The sequence below is a fragment of the Triturus cristatus genome, chromosome 1_1, assembly GCF_964204655.1.
Source record: "Triturus cristatus chromosome 1_1, aTriCri1.1, whole genome shotgun sequence".
NCBI lineage: Eukaryota > Metazoa > Chordata > Amphibia > Caudata > Salamandridae > Triturus > Triturus cristatus.
The window spans coordinates 357,565,909-357,579,701 of NC_140579.1; the positions used below are offsets into that span (position 1 = coordinate 357,565,909).

A 13,793-nucleotide genomic window follows, 5' to 3' on the forward strand; every position below is an offset into this window, starting at 1 on the left:
AGGAGCCGAAATGCCCAGAGCATGTGCTGTTGCTAGGTTTGCTTTAAGACGTTCCAAGACCGATTCCCGCATTTTGGCAAACAGGCAGGAGCCATTGAAAGGCTTGTCCATTAAGGACAACTGGACGTCCTCCGAGAAGCTTGTGGTGCCGTAGCAACAAGTTATTCCTATAACCCTGCCTAGACAATCTGTAGTGTCTTGGCCCAACCGAATGACAAATTTGGTCGCACCTGGGCTATTTTGAATGGTTTGGGCTAATAAAGGTCAAAGGTCTTCTAGATCCAAAAATAAGATCTCACCCACCATGTTTCAAAGTGGATGGGTACAATGCTTGAATAGGCAGCTCACGATAACTGGCCTCAGCGCACGGCTGGCTGAGGATAACATTTGCCTGTCCATTCGTTAACGACTGCCAGTCAGGAGGAGTAGCTGGAAAGGCATCAGGGTTTACTTTATTGGATGATGCTGCTAGAACTAAGCTCTCTGATGTTGGATGCTGGGTCAAAAAATCTGGGTCGCCTGAAGCATATCATACAGAGCATGGCTGAGCCCATGTTTCCAACAGTGTGTTAGTTGGAGGGGAGGGAGATCAACCCTGTGTTGGGTAGGGTGTCCAGTACTCTGGCCTCCTGTAATTCCATGTACTAGTCACCAGAAAGGGAAATCGTCCTCATCCCCTCCACTGTCGTCTCCATATGGCAAGTTCTGGTCAGAGTCAAAATGCTGGTTCTATCTGCGGACGGCTGTGCGATAGTGGTATTGTACCTGAGTCGATGTGTTCAGTGTAGGCTGTAGCAGGTCAAGATTTTGACGTGGCCTCGGCTGAGGTCAAGCCGGGTCAGAGTCAGACAAAATAAAGGGTTTGGGCATTGGTGTCTGTGTTGATGAACGAGAGGCTGGCGCGGGTTTCAATGTGGAGCCTGACACCAGTAAAGAACCCAAGGTGGGTTTCAGGGTCCATATGGTGGTAATCCGACTGGGGAACCATGCGCATGTGTTGGGGCCGAAGATTTGGGAAAGTTAGTATGCCAAAGATGCATAGGATAGCCTCATGAAAGGCTTCACCTTGCTGTGAAGTCTCCAATAGGCCAGAGAACTGGAGTGCATGGAGCCAGAGAAGGAATCAGCTACTTGGTGGAATGGGAAAAAGACAGAGTGGCACAGTGACACACTTGCGTCTTCGCAACACAGTGGCGGGAAGAGGTAGAGCCCTGCTTGGACTTCTTGAGTTTCTTATTTGCCTTACTTGAAGAGTTTGACTGCCATTAAGATGGGCCTCAGGACTGACACTGAGAACAGGACTGGGAGTAGATCCGTGCTCTCGATTTTGAATTGGAGAGGGATCTGCGCAGAGCCTTCCAGTTCTTCGCCATGTAGAACTTTGCCTTGAAATTTCGGCTAGCTTTCAGGTTCATCTGTGCGCAGTTCACACAGGCCTTGAAGTCATGCGATGAACCCAAGCACCAAAGGCACACCTTGTAGGGATCTGTTGCAGACATCTGTTTGTGCCTGTCCTTAAAAGGCTTAAACCCTGTAGTCTTAGGTTATGACATCCCTTGCACACTAGAAAAAGCTGAGATAAAATTATCTTCACAAGTAAAGAAAAAGACAGAGCAGAGCTCTGGATCCGCATCTGAAAACATGAAATGTAAGGAACAGATGTTAGCATGCATGGGTAAAGCTTATAAGCAGCTCCGTTCATCACTTCTGGAGTGGAATGGCACCCGGTGGCACATGCTAGTGCGGAGGAACACTGCTTTGAATTTTCTGGATTCAGTCTGGCGCCTGGGGATATTCACAAGGTGAGAAATCTACGGTTAGAAGTATCCATCAGAATGATGAATTTTGAATGCCTAAACCCCGTACAAACTGAGGAGGCACATTCATTTAAAAGCCAGACATACTGGCATTGCCAATGCTTGTTATTTGTGAGAAAGTCAGCCTTTTTGACCTAATCACCCCAAGCATTTGACTGATACTGGTGCTTAGTGACTCTGATTGTGCCTTGAGCTGTGCTAATGATGCACAGGGCCAGTGCTCTGTTTAAAAGGTATATTGTAATTGGTGTAATTAGAATTGGTTCAGGTAGCCTACCTGTAAGTGCATGTGGGTTTAGAGACCCATGTGGAGTTCATGGACTTACGCGTTCACTGCTGTGGTGTCTGGTGTTATTTTAAAGCCAACCCTGCCAGCTAGTTTTTAAAAATACAACTAGGTCCAAAGTCTCAAACCACATTTTTATTACATATAAGACACCCCTAAGGTCTGCTCTAAGTGCCCCAAGGGCATGATGCCATGTTATAAAAAGCAGGGACATTATAAAAGATATATTATATGCCCTAGTGAGGGAAAAACTACAATTTCGTTTTTCGCTATTGTAGTGCTGCTAGCGCCATAGGCTAGCATTGGAAGGCTTTATTAAACTTGAATAAAGTCTAGCTTTTGACAGGAGGGAGCTTGAACAATAATTCAAAGTGTCAAAGTAATAGTTAGAATAAATCCAACAACTTGCTAAGGTCGAATTCATTATAACTATTGCAGGAAAGTAGTTTTAGAACTTTCTTGCCTGAGGTTGCCTAAAGCAGCCATGTAGCACCCTCTTCTATCTGGCCAGCCTTTGAAAGCCTGACCCAAGCTGCTCCCTGATTGGTGAAGAGGCCTGGGGCTGGAACAATTGAGACATCTGGTGGGCTGGTGGGAGGAGAGCTGCTGCCTGCACATGCCAGAACATGAAAGGGTCTAGGTAGCCAAACTGGTCTTCAAAGGGAGAAGCACATATAGCACAGGAACCAAGCCCATCCCCATTCCCATCCTCCGCAGACAGATGGGAGCCCCTCTAATTAGATTAGGAGAGGGGCTGGAAGGGGAGTGTAGGAAAAAGTTAGCCACACCAGTGGGTTAGGTTAGCCAGACCTGAACTCCCAAGACAGATTTTCTCCATTTTGATTTGGACTGAGATGTGCAGTCTGGGACAAAAATATGCCACACTTCTAAGGAAATGGTCATCACAGAGGGTGGCAACTAGAGCCCCATTGGTTGGGAGTGCCCCACCTCTTGCCAGCCCAGACTCTGGAATAACTATGGGAGAGCAGCACAGCACCTAAGATCCCTGCTTGGAAACATCAGAAGAAGGACTGCCCTGCTGAACCATTGGTATGAACAAAGAGAGGACTACACTCATAAGGACTGCACCTGCTGCACATTCAAAGCTTCACAAAGAAGGGACTTTGCCTGGCTTCAAAGATCTAGAAGTGGACTACCTGATCAGCAACAGGAGGAAAGGTGCTGGAAGAAGTCACCAACATCATCTCTAACAAAGACAAGCCCAGCAGACTAGCCACCCTTGGGGACCCCTTCCCGTTTGCGAGTGGTTTACCACCTACTTGACGTAGGTGGTAAACTGTGATTGTTTTGCGACTGCAAATCAGGGCTCGAAAAATCAGAAAAATGGTACTAGTCCTGCAGATCTAGTCCCTTGGAAAATCCCCTCGACCTCACTGCAACCTACTTGACCTCCGTCTCTGAAAACGGAGCAAAAGTGACAAGATAACAAGATTTAAAGGCATCTTTATTGCTCATTCCCTTTGTGAGCAATATAAATGCATTTAAATCTTGTTATCTTGTCACTTTTGCTCCGTTTTTAAAGACAGAGGACAAAAGTTAGTTTGTCTTCCTACTCGCCAGAAAGGGCGAGTAGGACCTAAAAATAGCTCGCCCTCATCAATTCTCCCTCGCAAATGCGAGCGGGCGAGTGGATTTGTCGAGCCCTGCAAATGCAGTCGCAAAACAATCGTACATTGGTGTAAGACTTGCTATTAGGAATGGACGCCCTTGGCACGCCCCTTCCTAATACCGAGTCCCAAACCATATTTTGCGAGTCACTAATAGGTTAGCGACTCGCAAAATATGGTTTGTGCATGGGGCAGAACAATTTTGCGGTCGCAAACTGGCCGAATTCTTGTTTGCGACTGCTAAAAACAGTCGTACATCTGCCCCTAAATGTACTTATTCTCCAGAAGTCACTTGACTTTGGAAGAGAGGGTGAGGTTGATATGGGAAGTTGTAACTGTCACTATTTGCTTTACCAATTCGAGGAACACATGGTAGACATCAATATCCATCTATAGCAGTATGTTCAGCACCTTTAATATCAATTATTTATAACTTTTTTGGGAAAAAGATCTTTCCTGCGTTTTCCTCGCTCACACATTTTTAATACACATCAACCTCACTGCTGAACTGGAAGCTAAAAGCAACCCTGGAAAATGTGTTTGTGGCATCCCCAGGCTGTCTGTCCGTCCATCCATCCTTCCTATCCATCCATCCATTCCCTGTGTCTTATCTGGCCAGCCTAGCCCTGGTTAACCTCCAATTGTCAGAAAAGATTGTTCACTTAAAACCTCATCATTCAAACGTGAATGCATTTCCTTCAGCCAGAACATACCGCCACAGAGTGGGTGAGTTCAACACATTTGAAAACAATGAGAGATGGGTATTGTCATCAATGTATTATAGGGCGGACCAGCTTTTCATGATGTCATTTAGCGGTAATCTTTGGCTCAATATGACAATGCCATTTCAATAACTTTTAGGAGAAATTAGAAGAAACATCTAGGTTAAGGGGAAGAGGAGGCAAGCATCAAAAATAAGGACTCCGGCTATTGCTTTACTTACCCCAGACTGAAAATGAGTTTCTCGTTGATACCCATCAGGCATGTCCCAATAGCAGCGGTTAACAGAAATATACCAAAGAAGACGTGGAGGGACTTGTAGCGGCTGCGGTGCGTCATGGAAGCTCCAGGAAACAGGAAAAGGGCAAAGCCAATCACCCACTAGATAAAGGAATTGGAGAAACAAGTTGAAAGAGTTGCTAAGTGATATCAACTCTACCTCCTCCCAAGCAAATCTTCCTACCATGTTCATGTGCGTGAGTGGCCAAAGATGTTTACATGCTGTGGCCAAACACCCATAGCAACCTGGGCAGGGGGCACCTTCCAGAGGAAGCTAAAGATGTATTCCTTCAAAGCATTTTGTATCGCCCTTAATCAGCGTGACAGAAGCAATACTCTAACTAATCCCTTCAGTCTCTGTTGGAGCAAAAATGGAATCCGCAGGATTTACCTGTGTGAAGAAAAGGATGAACACAGCAATTCCACACCAGCTGTGTATCGAGTAGAGATGAGGGATCTTGCTGTTTGCATGGTTCTCAAACACGGCAATGATGCCTGCAAGGGAGGACATGGGATAGATGAAATACAGGGCATTACACGTTTTAATCACAGTCCACTTCCAAGGTTATATGTATAGGAGAAAGCAGTGTGATTTACAGTAACACGTTTTATTTCATTTAAAGACCTACACTTTAAGAAAGCTTTGACCTTTGAAATTGGTGAAACTAATACAGTTGCATCTTCCAGAATTAGACAACACGCCAGGATGAATCTGGATTTTAAACAACTGCCCCACCATCATCACTTTTCACTCCCAAGGCTTAATAGGATTCCTAGCTGCGTTGTCACCCTGATGGGAGCCTTTTGTGAGCAAGGCCGCCATCAATGTAAAGAATCACTCCTGTATATTGCATTATAGTCTCCGCAGTCACCCAGGCTACCTTGTACTGACAAAGATTTCCATCTTGCAGCACCTAAACCTGCACACTCAAAATTGTCGATATTACTTGTCACAGACCCACTGTTCGCAGCTATATGTTTTGTGACCCTAGAACCTAGCCAGGTTACATATACTGCAATATTTCAATGTCCAAAAGATAGGAAATAAAATGCCAAATGGCGTGTGGAAATTTACCTTATATGTGCAAATGGCTTCATATATAATTTGAATAAAGATGTGTGCCGGTTGCACTCACAGGTAAGGAAAAACGTAGTTATGGTGATCCTTTTAAGGAATTCACTGGTTAAATTTTTTTCTCATCTATCACGCTAAGGATTGCAGCATCACCCAACTTTATTTATATCACGATTCTCAATGCGAACATTCGTGTTCCTTTCACCTACACCGGTTATATTTATCTTTTCGTGCACCAACTGACCTTATTTACACCGTGATTTTTAACGTGTATACAAGTGTGCCCTGAAGTCATCTGTTTTAGTTCATTTCCGTGCGCTTGATCACAGTTTTTAGTACTTTTTTCCGTAATTTCAAACAGACATCATTTGGCTTTATTCCCGTATTAACATCCACAACTGTAACATAGTTCGTGTTCCTCATTTTCTTTCGCTCGTATGCTTTAAATATGAGCACCACTTATATTTGGACAGCATGGAAACTCGCTTCACATCACGTGCTAACCACTATTCACCATACTATTATGGTTTTACATCCTGGATCGATGCCTATTGTCCTTTTTTTCTTTTGTAGAATCACACCCCTGACGAAGGGCGAGTCCCGAAATGCATCGGGGACATCTAAAAAATTGTTTGCTTAATGATTGAAAATGTAGTTGCGAACTACATCGTCGTTTGAACCTATCTTTATAAGTATGAGAAGTATCATACTGAAGACCAGTTACATGTAATAAACTAGTCACAAATTTAACTACAACGTCTGTACCTTCTTCAAAAGCGGATGACCCGCTGTTCGAGTGCTATCGTGAGGACGTCTTTCCCTGAGACGCTTTCTGACATTCATATATAATTTACCATTCACTATCAGTTTTGGAAATCGCAAAAAGGGAACTTTTTACTAGTAAACTAATTTACTCACATGTAACTTTACACCACGATACTGTAATATGTGGGAGTAAATATGGTTCCACAGGTAGGAAGATTACATGCAAGGGCTGGGATGCCTTATATAGTTATTACACACCCACATACAATTTTTCCATCCATTTCCACCCCAGATGCCTGTCAAAAGTAGAAGAAAATCTCGTTGTAGGGAGGAACTGGACCGAGGACCTCTCCTCCGACCCCCAAATTGGTTGGGGTACAGGGAAGGGGTTTCTCCAAGGGCAAACACAAGATGGGGAGGGGGGTGAAGTGCAGCTTCAACAGTATACTATGTACAATTATGCTAGCAGAAATGATTTCACATGAATGTATGCGGGAATTCAGAAGGGTTATCAATGAGTGCTCATGGAAAGTTGTGATTGCTGTATCTTTCAACATACTAATTTGAATATTTCTGGTGTATCGGCAATATGGAGTGCAGGTAAAATACAAAGTTTATGTCATTAAACTCCATGGGAGCACAGAGTTTTCCTACAACCTGATGCCAGGTCTCTAGATTTATATATAGGCACTGTGACCTCTCTCTGGGGTTATAAGGAAATGATAAATACCAGAAACGTGCAGTTTTTATGTAAATCCCCAAACCCCAAAATTACTTCTAATATATAAAGCATAGTTTCAATCTGGGATAGAAAATACATGTCATGTAAGTCATTGGTGCAGGTGATGGAAAGGGATAGATGTTTGAAGAGGTGGTTTCGTTATTGTGCTGTTGTGCTGTCATCTTTTCATTGTGTGTCGCACTGTTGTAGTCTGTTATGTAGTTGTAGTGTTGTATTATTGCATGTGCTGGTGTGTTAGGGTATGATAATCTTTTTTGTACTGTGTTCTGTTGTATGGTTTGTGTCGAGAATGTGTTTTTAGCTTTACTGTTATGTTGTGCAATTTTATCGTCTAATGTTTTGTGTTGCTTTCATGTGGTTGCTTTATTTGTTGTGAAGGCATTGTTTAGTAATATTGTATTCTTAAGTTGTAATGATGGAGTGTCATGTTATGTTAACAAATTTCTAAAGCGAATGAATACCCGTGGGTGTCTTGATGCTAGTGGGTTCAGCAGTTTGGGAGAAAGAGAAAGAATTAAATTAAGAGCCGAGGTTTGAGCAGTCTCCTAAAAATCAATAAGGTTGGAGCAGCTCTAATACTTATAGGCAGGCTGTTCCAAAGTGCGGGGGCGACTGAGGAAAAACAGTTGCCCCCCACTCCCATTTGAGCCTCTTAAAATTGGGGCAGGAGACCCTCATTGTGTTTTTAGATAGTAAGTCTCTGCTGGGTACGTACCATGTTAGGGAGTGTTTCAGCTGGCAAGGGCCTGAGTCACGCAAAGCCCTAGAGTTAAGGCACAAAGCCTTAAATTTGATTTGGTTGCACACTGAAAGCCAGTGGAGTACTCTGATGGATGCAGAAACCGGTTGGAACTTGGGGAGATTAAGAATAAGTCTCGCCGCCGCATTCTGTACACTCTGTAACTTTTTAAAATATTGTTTCTGAAGTTTTGACATAAAGTCCATTACAATAATCCAGTTTGGTAGGAATTAGTAATGAGATGACTGTTTTTCTTGAGTAAAATGGAATAAACGGGAGAATCTTCCTAATAATTATCAAGGTGTTAAAACTAGAAGAGATGACTGAGCTGATATGTTTATTAAAATTTAATTTATCATCTATAAGTATTCCTAAATTCTTCACTTTTTGAACCGGTGTGGGGAGTGTTCCTAGCTCGGATGGCCAACAAAGTGAACTCCAGAAATGCGGACTATTATTGAAAAGTATGACCTCAGTTTTATCAAAGTTCAGCTTGAGACAGTATTTACCCATCAAAATGCTGACAGTTGATGTGTTGATGTTCTGTGCTGTTGTTGGGTTATTGTTTTTTTTTATATGTGTGAGTGTGTGATCAAACAAAAGGTGATAGAAGGAAAGCTTGAAAATAACCACTGGCAACTGCTCAGGGTAGCATTCCTGTCACTCGTTTTTTGCCTCTTTATGCCACCGCAGATTAAAGCGACTCATATTCAAATCAGCCATGGTCCTGCTCCATCAGGAAAAATCCAGCATGAACTGCTGAACTGCTAAGACAGGTCCTTTCTGAACCCAAACACAAGCACCCCAAGAGTGATTTCAGCCTAGTTGGGCCTCTTCAGTTGAGTGCAGCTCGGTTCCAGTGACACAGGGAGCATGAGACCCAAGTCTGGGAATACACTTGGACACTTCCGGTGTTACATCAAACACTCCTTTCTCCATTGTAAAGGAAATGTGCGCTGCCAAGTTTGCCAAATGCAGATGAATCTTTACAGAATACCACAATAGTAACAAATTACTGAGGTTTACTGTGATAGTTTGCTATTGATAAGATTGAGAGAAATATCTGAGGAGGCAATAGAATATTGTCCCTAAAAAGACTTGAGTCACTGTACATTTTGGAACTATATTCAAAATACGGAGAGGGTTGAAAACAGATGAAGAACTGTGCACCGCCTTTATGATGCTATGTTTGGTTGATTATAATGTTTTGCTTTATAATTCACTGTACGGGTTGTATAACATGATTTTAGTACATGGTTCTTACTTTTGTTAAACAAGGCCTCCACAGAACAAACAACACTGGGCATCGTTGATGATCGGCAATAAGCTAAGATTTGATTTGTTTTTATCATTAGATATTGCTGCCCACTTGGGACTTATGCTCTGGAATATGACCATACACATATGCATTTACTCACTTAGGTGTTAAAATTATCTGTGGTCTCACTTTAATACTGTTTATATAGGAAATATAAAATAGTTTTGCGTGGATATGCTTTTAGTGATTTCCTTCTGTAATCTTGATGTCACTGAGATGTGTTTTTCTCCCTATTCTGATGATGCATATGTGGCTCTGAATGGTGCTGTTTGTTCTTACCTACAAAACTCAATAAAATTGGTTGTCAAAAAAGAAAAAATAGTTTTGCGTGCATGTGAGAAGTTGGCCTGGTATATGATGCTCACTAGTTAAAGTGATCACCTTGTACCATGCCAAGCAACCCTTATGGTGTGGTTGTCAGTCAACCTTTTCGGACTAGCTGCCCTAGTGGTAGCGTAGGCTAAGCAGTCTTTGAGGCTAAACTCGTGAAGCGTGTTAAGCCAGCTGTTTTACCAAATGTAACCCCCTTTTATACCAATGAAAGGACACCACACAGATATATATTCAAAATATATATGTATTTATTTCTCAAAGTAACCCCTAGTCTCTTTATGAGCACAGGAGCACAAATCGTCAAACAAGATTACAGTAGAATACACAAAAGTTGCACTTTATATGGATAGGCCCTGGTGGCCGCTCAAACCATATACTAAAATAGTGGTATAAGTACCACGAACAGAAAAGGGAAAAGGCCTAGGGCCTCTAGAATCGCTGGGCCTACAAGGAGCTAACGTCAGTTAGTGACCAGGAGGTCCACGGGTGGCGTGTGCAGAGCAAATAGTCACACGCGTGCTCCCATAGGTTTCAATGGGTGCGTAAAAAGTACAAAGTTACTGCAAAGAGGATCTTCCGGATGGACTAGGAACTCAAGATTTGGAACACAGGCACTAGAGATGTAATACTACACTTGGGCACAGGTGTGCCAGCTTTACCTCACCCACAGGAAGCGGTTGCATAGGCCTCGAAGTGCGTCGGGTTTCTTCTATCTGTTCCGTGGAGCCTGAAGACAAAGATGCTGCAGGCGGTCGGTCCGGGAGAGATGCAGTGGATCCAAGAGTGGATCGGAGATGTTGAAGACCTGTAAGCAGAGGGGACAGTGTTCACAGTCACTAGCCAGTGACCAGCGTGGCACCAGGTGGGTACCAGGCGATGTCGGGTGCAAACAGGAAGAAAGATGTAGCTTGTCTCTGCAGCCACGTGGTCCCTGGAGGTCGACGACGTCCAGGAGTCGGTTCACGAGCTGTCCCACGCAGGCTCTCGCTGTCGGCGGTGTCGGCGACTTGATTGAAGCAAACAAGCCTTGGCAAAAGCAATTGTTGTAGGAGATGAAATAAGCTGATGGTTCTGACCAGCAAGGTCAGAAGGACTGCTCCTTTGGAGGGGAGCAAGGGCCAGTCTGGAGCAACCAGACCAGCGGTGTATTTCGTAGAGTTCGTCGCCAAGATGGCTACTAGCCAGCGGGCCAGCAACCGGTTAGGCGCGTCGAGTGGCAAAATGCAGAAGGGCCCCACGCAGATCGTGGAGATGCTGGAGGGCTCACCTTTGGTGCAGATGCTGCTCGGGTGTTGGGCTTCTCAGATCCCAAAGCACAACTTGGAGGGAGCCTCGGTTGTTGCACTTGTCAGCTTGTCGTAGTCGTTCCAAGATGGCTGGCTCCACGTGTCTCGGTGCCTCCACGGGTCTCCTCTTTTCAGGGACTGTGGATCGGGCGGTGAGAGGTCTGGAGGTCCAGGTCTTGTCAGTCTCTGGGCTCGGGCTCCGGCGGGAGGCAAAGCAGACGTTGATTCGCTGGATGGTGCTTGCGTTAGCAAGGTGGTCACTCCCTGACCACAGGGGAGATTGGCTTCAGTCCTCTGTGCAGCAGAGCGTCGAAGTTCCCGTCGTCTTCTTAGTGTTAAGTTGATTCCAGGATGTCTGAAGTCTTAGGACACAGCTCCTACCTTTAAGCGGATTCTAGGGGCCGGACTACCTGCTAGGTCCCGCCCTATGGGTGGGACCAGGAAGGGGGGTGGTTACACCCCCAATCCTTTGTCTAGCTCGCCCCAGGCCCGGGACTGGTGTGCCCCAGGACCGGTTTGAACTGGCATATGCACCGAGGCTCCTTGTGAGCCACAGGCATGTCTGGTTTCTTTCAAGCCCTACCTGACCAATACACAAAATCCTGTCTGGGGTGGTGCACGCACCTCCCCTGGCAGGAAACCCTTTGTCCACACCTCCCAAGCTGGAAGGACTCCCAGCAGCAGGAGGGCAGACTTGTGTCTGTGGTGGCAGCATCCATTTTGTGGAGCTGAGGCTATGTCTGATTTTACCCGGGTTTCAGGTACTGTACATGTCGTGTCCCTCTAGAAGGGTGGAATGCTAACCCCGTCGCCAGAATTGGCGAGGGGTTAGTATCCCAATTCGTATGACACCTTACTCGACATGTTTTGATAAAGCCAAACCAAAGATAGCATTTAACCGCGAGGTTCACAATGCACTTAAGAGTATATGGTATGACGATATCTGGAAACAGTAGAAGGAAGTTGTTCCGACCACTGCAGACAGGCTCAGCTCATGCCAGAGCACCATCTCACATGGAACCAAGCACTCTGCCTTCAGGATTGTTAAGGCCTGCCATAGGAGTGACTTATAGGTTACCAGGTGTCCCATTTAAGGTTAGGTATAGGTATACTACACCTAAGTAAGAGGTGATTACACCAACTTACCCCAGCTGAGTGATCAGCCAGTTGTGTCAAATTGTTAGGCCAAACCTGGGGTGGCATAATACATGCTTCAGCCCCTGGCAGGCCTTGGGTACACCAATGCCCTGGGTACCTAGTGTACACTGGTACAGGGGCTGACAGGGTGATCCACTTCCAATTGGTTATGCACCTAGGGTGCATAGGTTTAATTTAGTAGAGAGAACAGCAGGCTGGGGGTCTGATTGGCAGGCCCACAGCCTCAATATGTCAAACACCAGTGAAGCAAAAAGCAAAAATTTGGGGTGACCATAGGATAGCAGACCCTACTCTCCTACACAACCCCCCCCCCAAACGCTGGGACATTAAACTAGCCTTGACCAGTCTCGTCTTCATGTCCTAAGTGGAAGTACCTGGAGAGACCATCTGCATTCCCATGGTCAGTACCTGGCCGGTGCTCCACTGTAAAGTCCATCCCCTGTAGGGAAATGGACCACCTAAGCAGTTTGGGGTTTTCATCCTTCATCTGATTTAGCCACAAGAGGGGCTTATGGTCGGTCTGAATCTTGAAGTGAGTGCCAAACAAGTATGGCCTCAGCTTCTTCAGGGCCCACACCACAGCAAAGGCCTCCCTCTCAATAGCTGACCAATTCTTCTCTCTGGGGGTCAACCTTCTGCTAATAAAAGCAATGGGTTGGTCTTGACCATCTACATTAAGTTGTGACAGCACAGCTCCCACACCCAACTCAGAAGCATCTGTTTGGACAATAAACTCTTTGGAGTAGTCAGGACTTTTCAGGATAGGTGCAGAGCACATGGCCTCCTTCAGGTCATCAAATGCCTTTTGACAGCTTACTGTCCACTGAACCTTTTTGGGCATCTTCTTGGATGTAAGATCATTAAGAGGAGTCACAATGGACCCATAGTTCTTAACAAACTTCCTGTAGTACCCAGTCAAGCCCAAGAAAGCTCGAACTTGAGTCTGGGTGGTTGGAGGGGACCAGTCCTTGATGGATTGTATCTTACTCTCCAGTGGTTGAACTTGGCCTCCACCTACAAGGTGGCCCAAATATACAACCTTACTCTGCCCTATCTGGCACTTAGTAGCCTTGATAGTGAGGCCTGCCCTTTGCAGAGCCTCAAGAGCCTTCTTCAGGTGGATCAGGTGATCCTCCCAGGTGGAGCTAAAGACAGCAATGTCATCAAGATATGCTGCGCAAAAGTCATCCAACCCAGTAAGGACTTGGTTCACCAGCCTTTGGAAGGTGGCAGGTGCATTCTTCAGACCAAAGGGCATCACCAGAAACTGGTAGTGCCCACCTGGGGTTGAGAATGCTGTTTTGGCCTTAGACTCCTCAGCTAATCTGATTTGCCAATAGCCAGCTGTTAAGTCAAATGTGCTCAAAAACTTTGCAGAAGCTAGTTTGTCTATGAGCTCATCTGCCCTTGGAATAGGGTGTGCATCTGTCCTGGTGACAGCATTGAGTCCTCTGTAGTCCACACAGAACCTCATCTCTCTCTTGCCATCTTTGGTGTGAGGTTTGGGGACCAGAACCACTGGGCTAGCCCAGGGGCTCTCTGAGGGTTCAATGACACCTAATTCCAGCATTTTATGTACCTCAGCCTTGATACAGTCCCTGACGTGGTCAGGTTGTCTGTAAAGCTTGTTCTTTACAGGCAGACTGT

The 13,793-nt window shown here is 45.2% G+C and overlaps 1 protein-coding gene across 1 annotated transcript in view; it reads right to left on the reverse strand.

The window, feature by feature from the left end:
• CYB561 (cytochrome b561) overlaps positions 1-13,793 on the reverse strand; it is a 120,647-nt gene that overhangs the window by 35,242 nt on the left and 71,612 nt on the right. Inside the window, exons 3-4 of the mRNA XM_085630402.1 lie at positions 5,122-5,225; positions 4,675-4,832 (exon numbers count right to left, since the gene is read on the reverse strand). Coding sequence (XP_085486528.1) covers positions 4,675-4,832; positions 5,122-5,225 — 262 coding nt within the window. The remainder of the gene's footprint in view (positions 1-4,674; positions 4,833-5,121; positions 5,226-13,793) is intronic.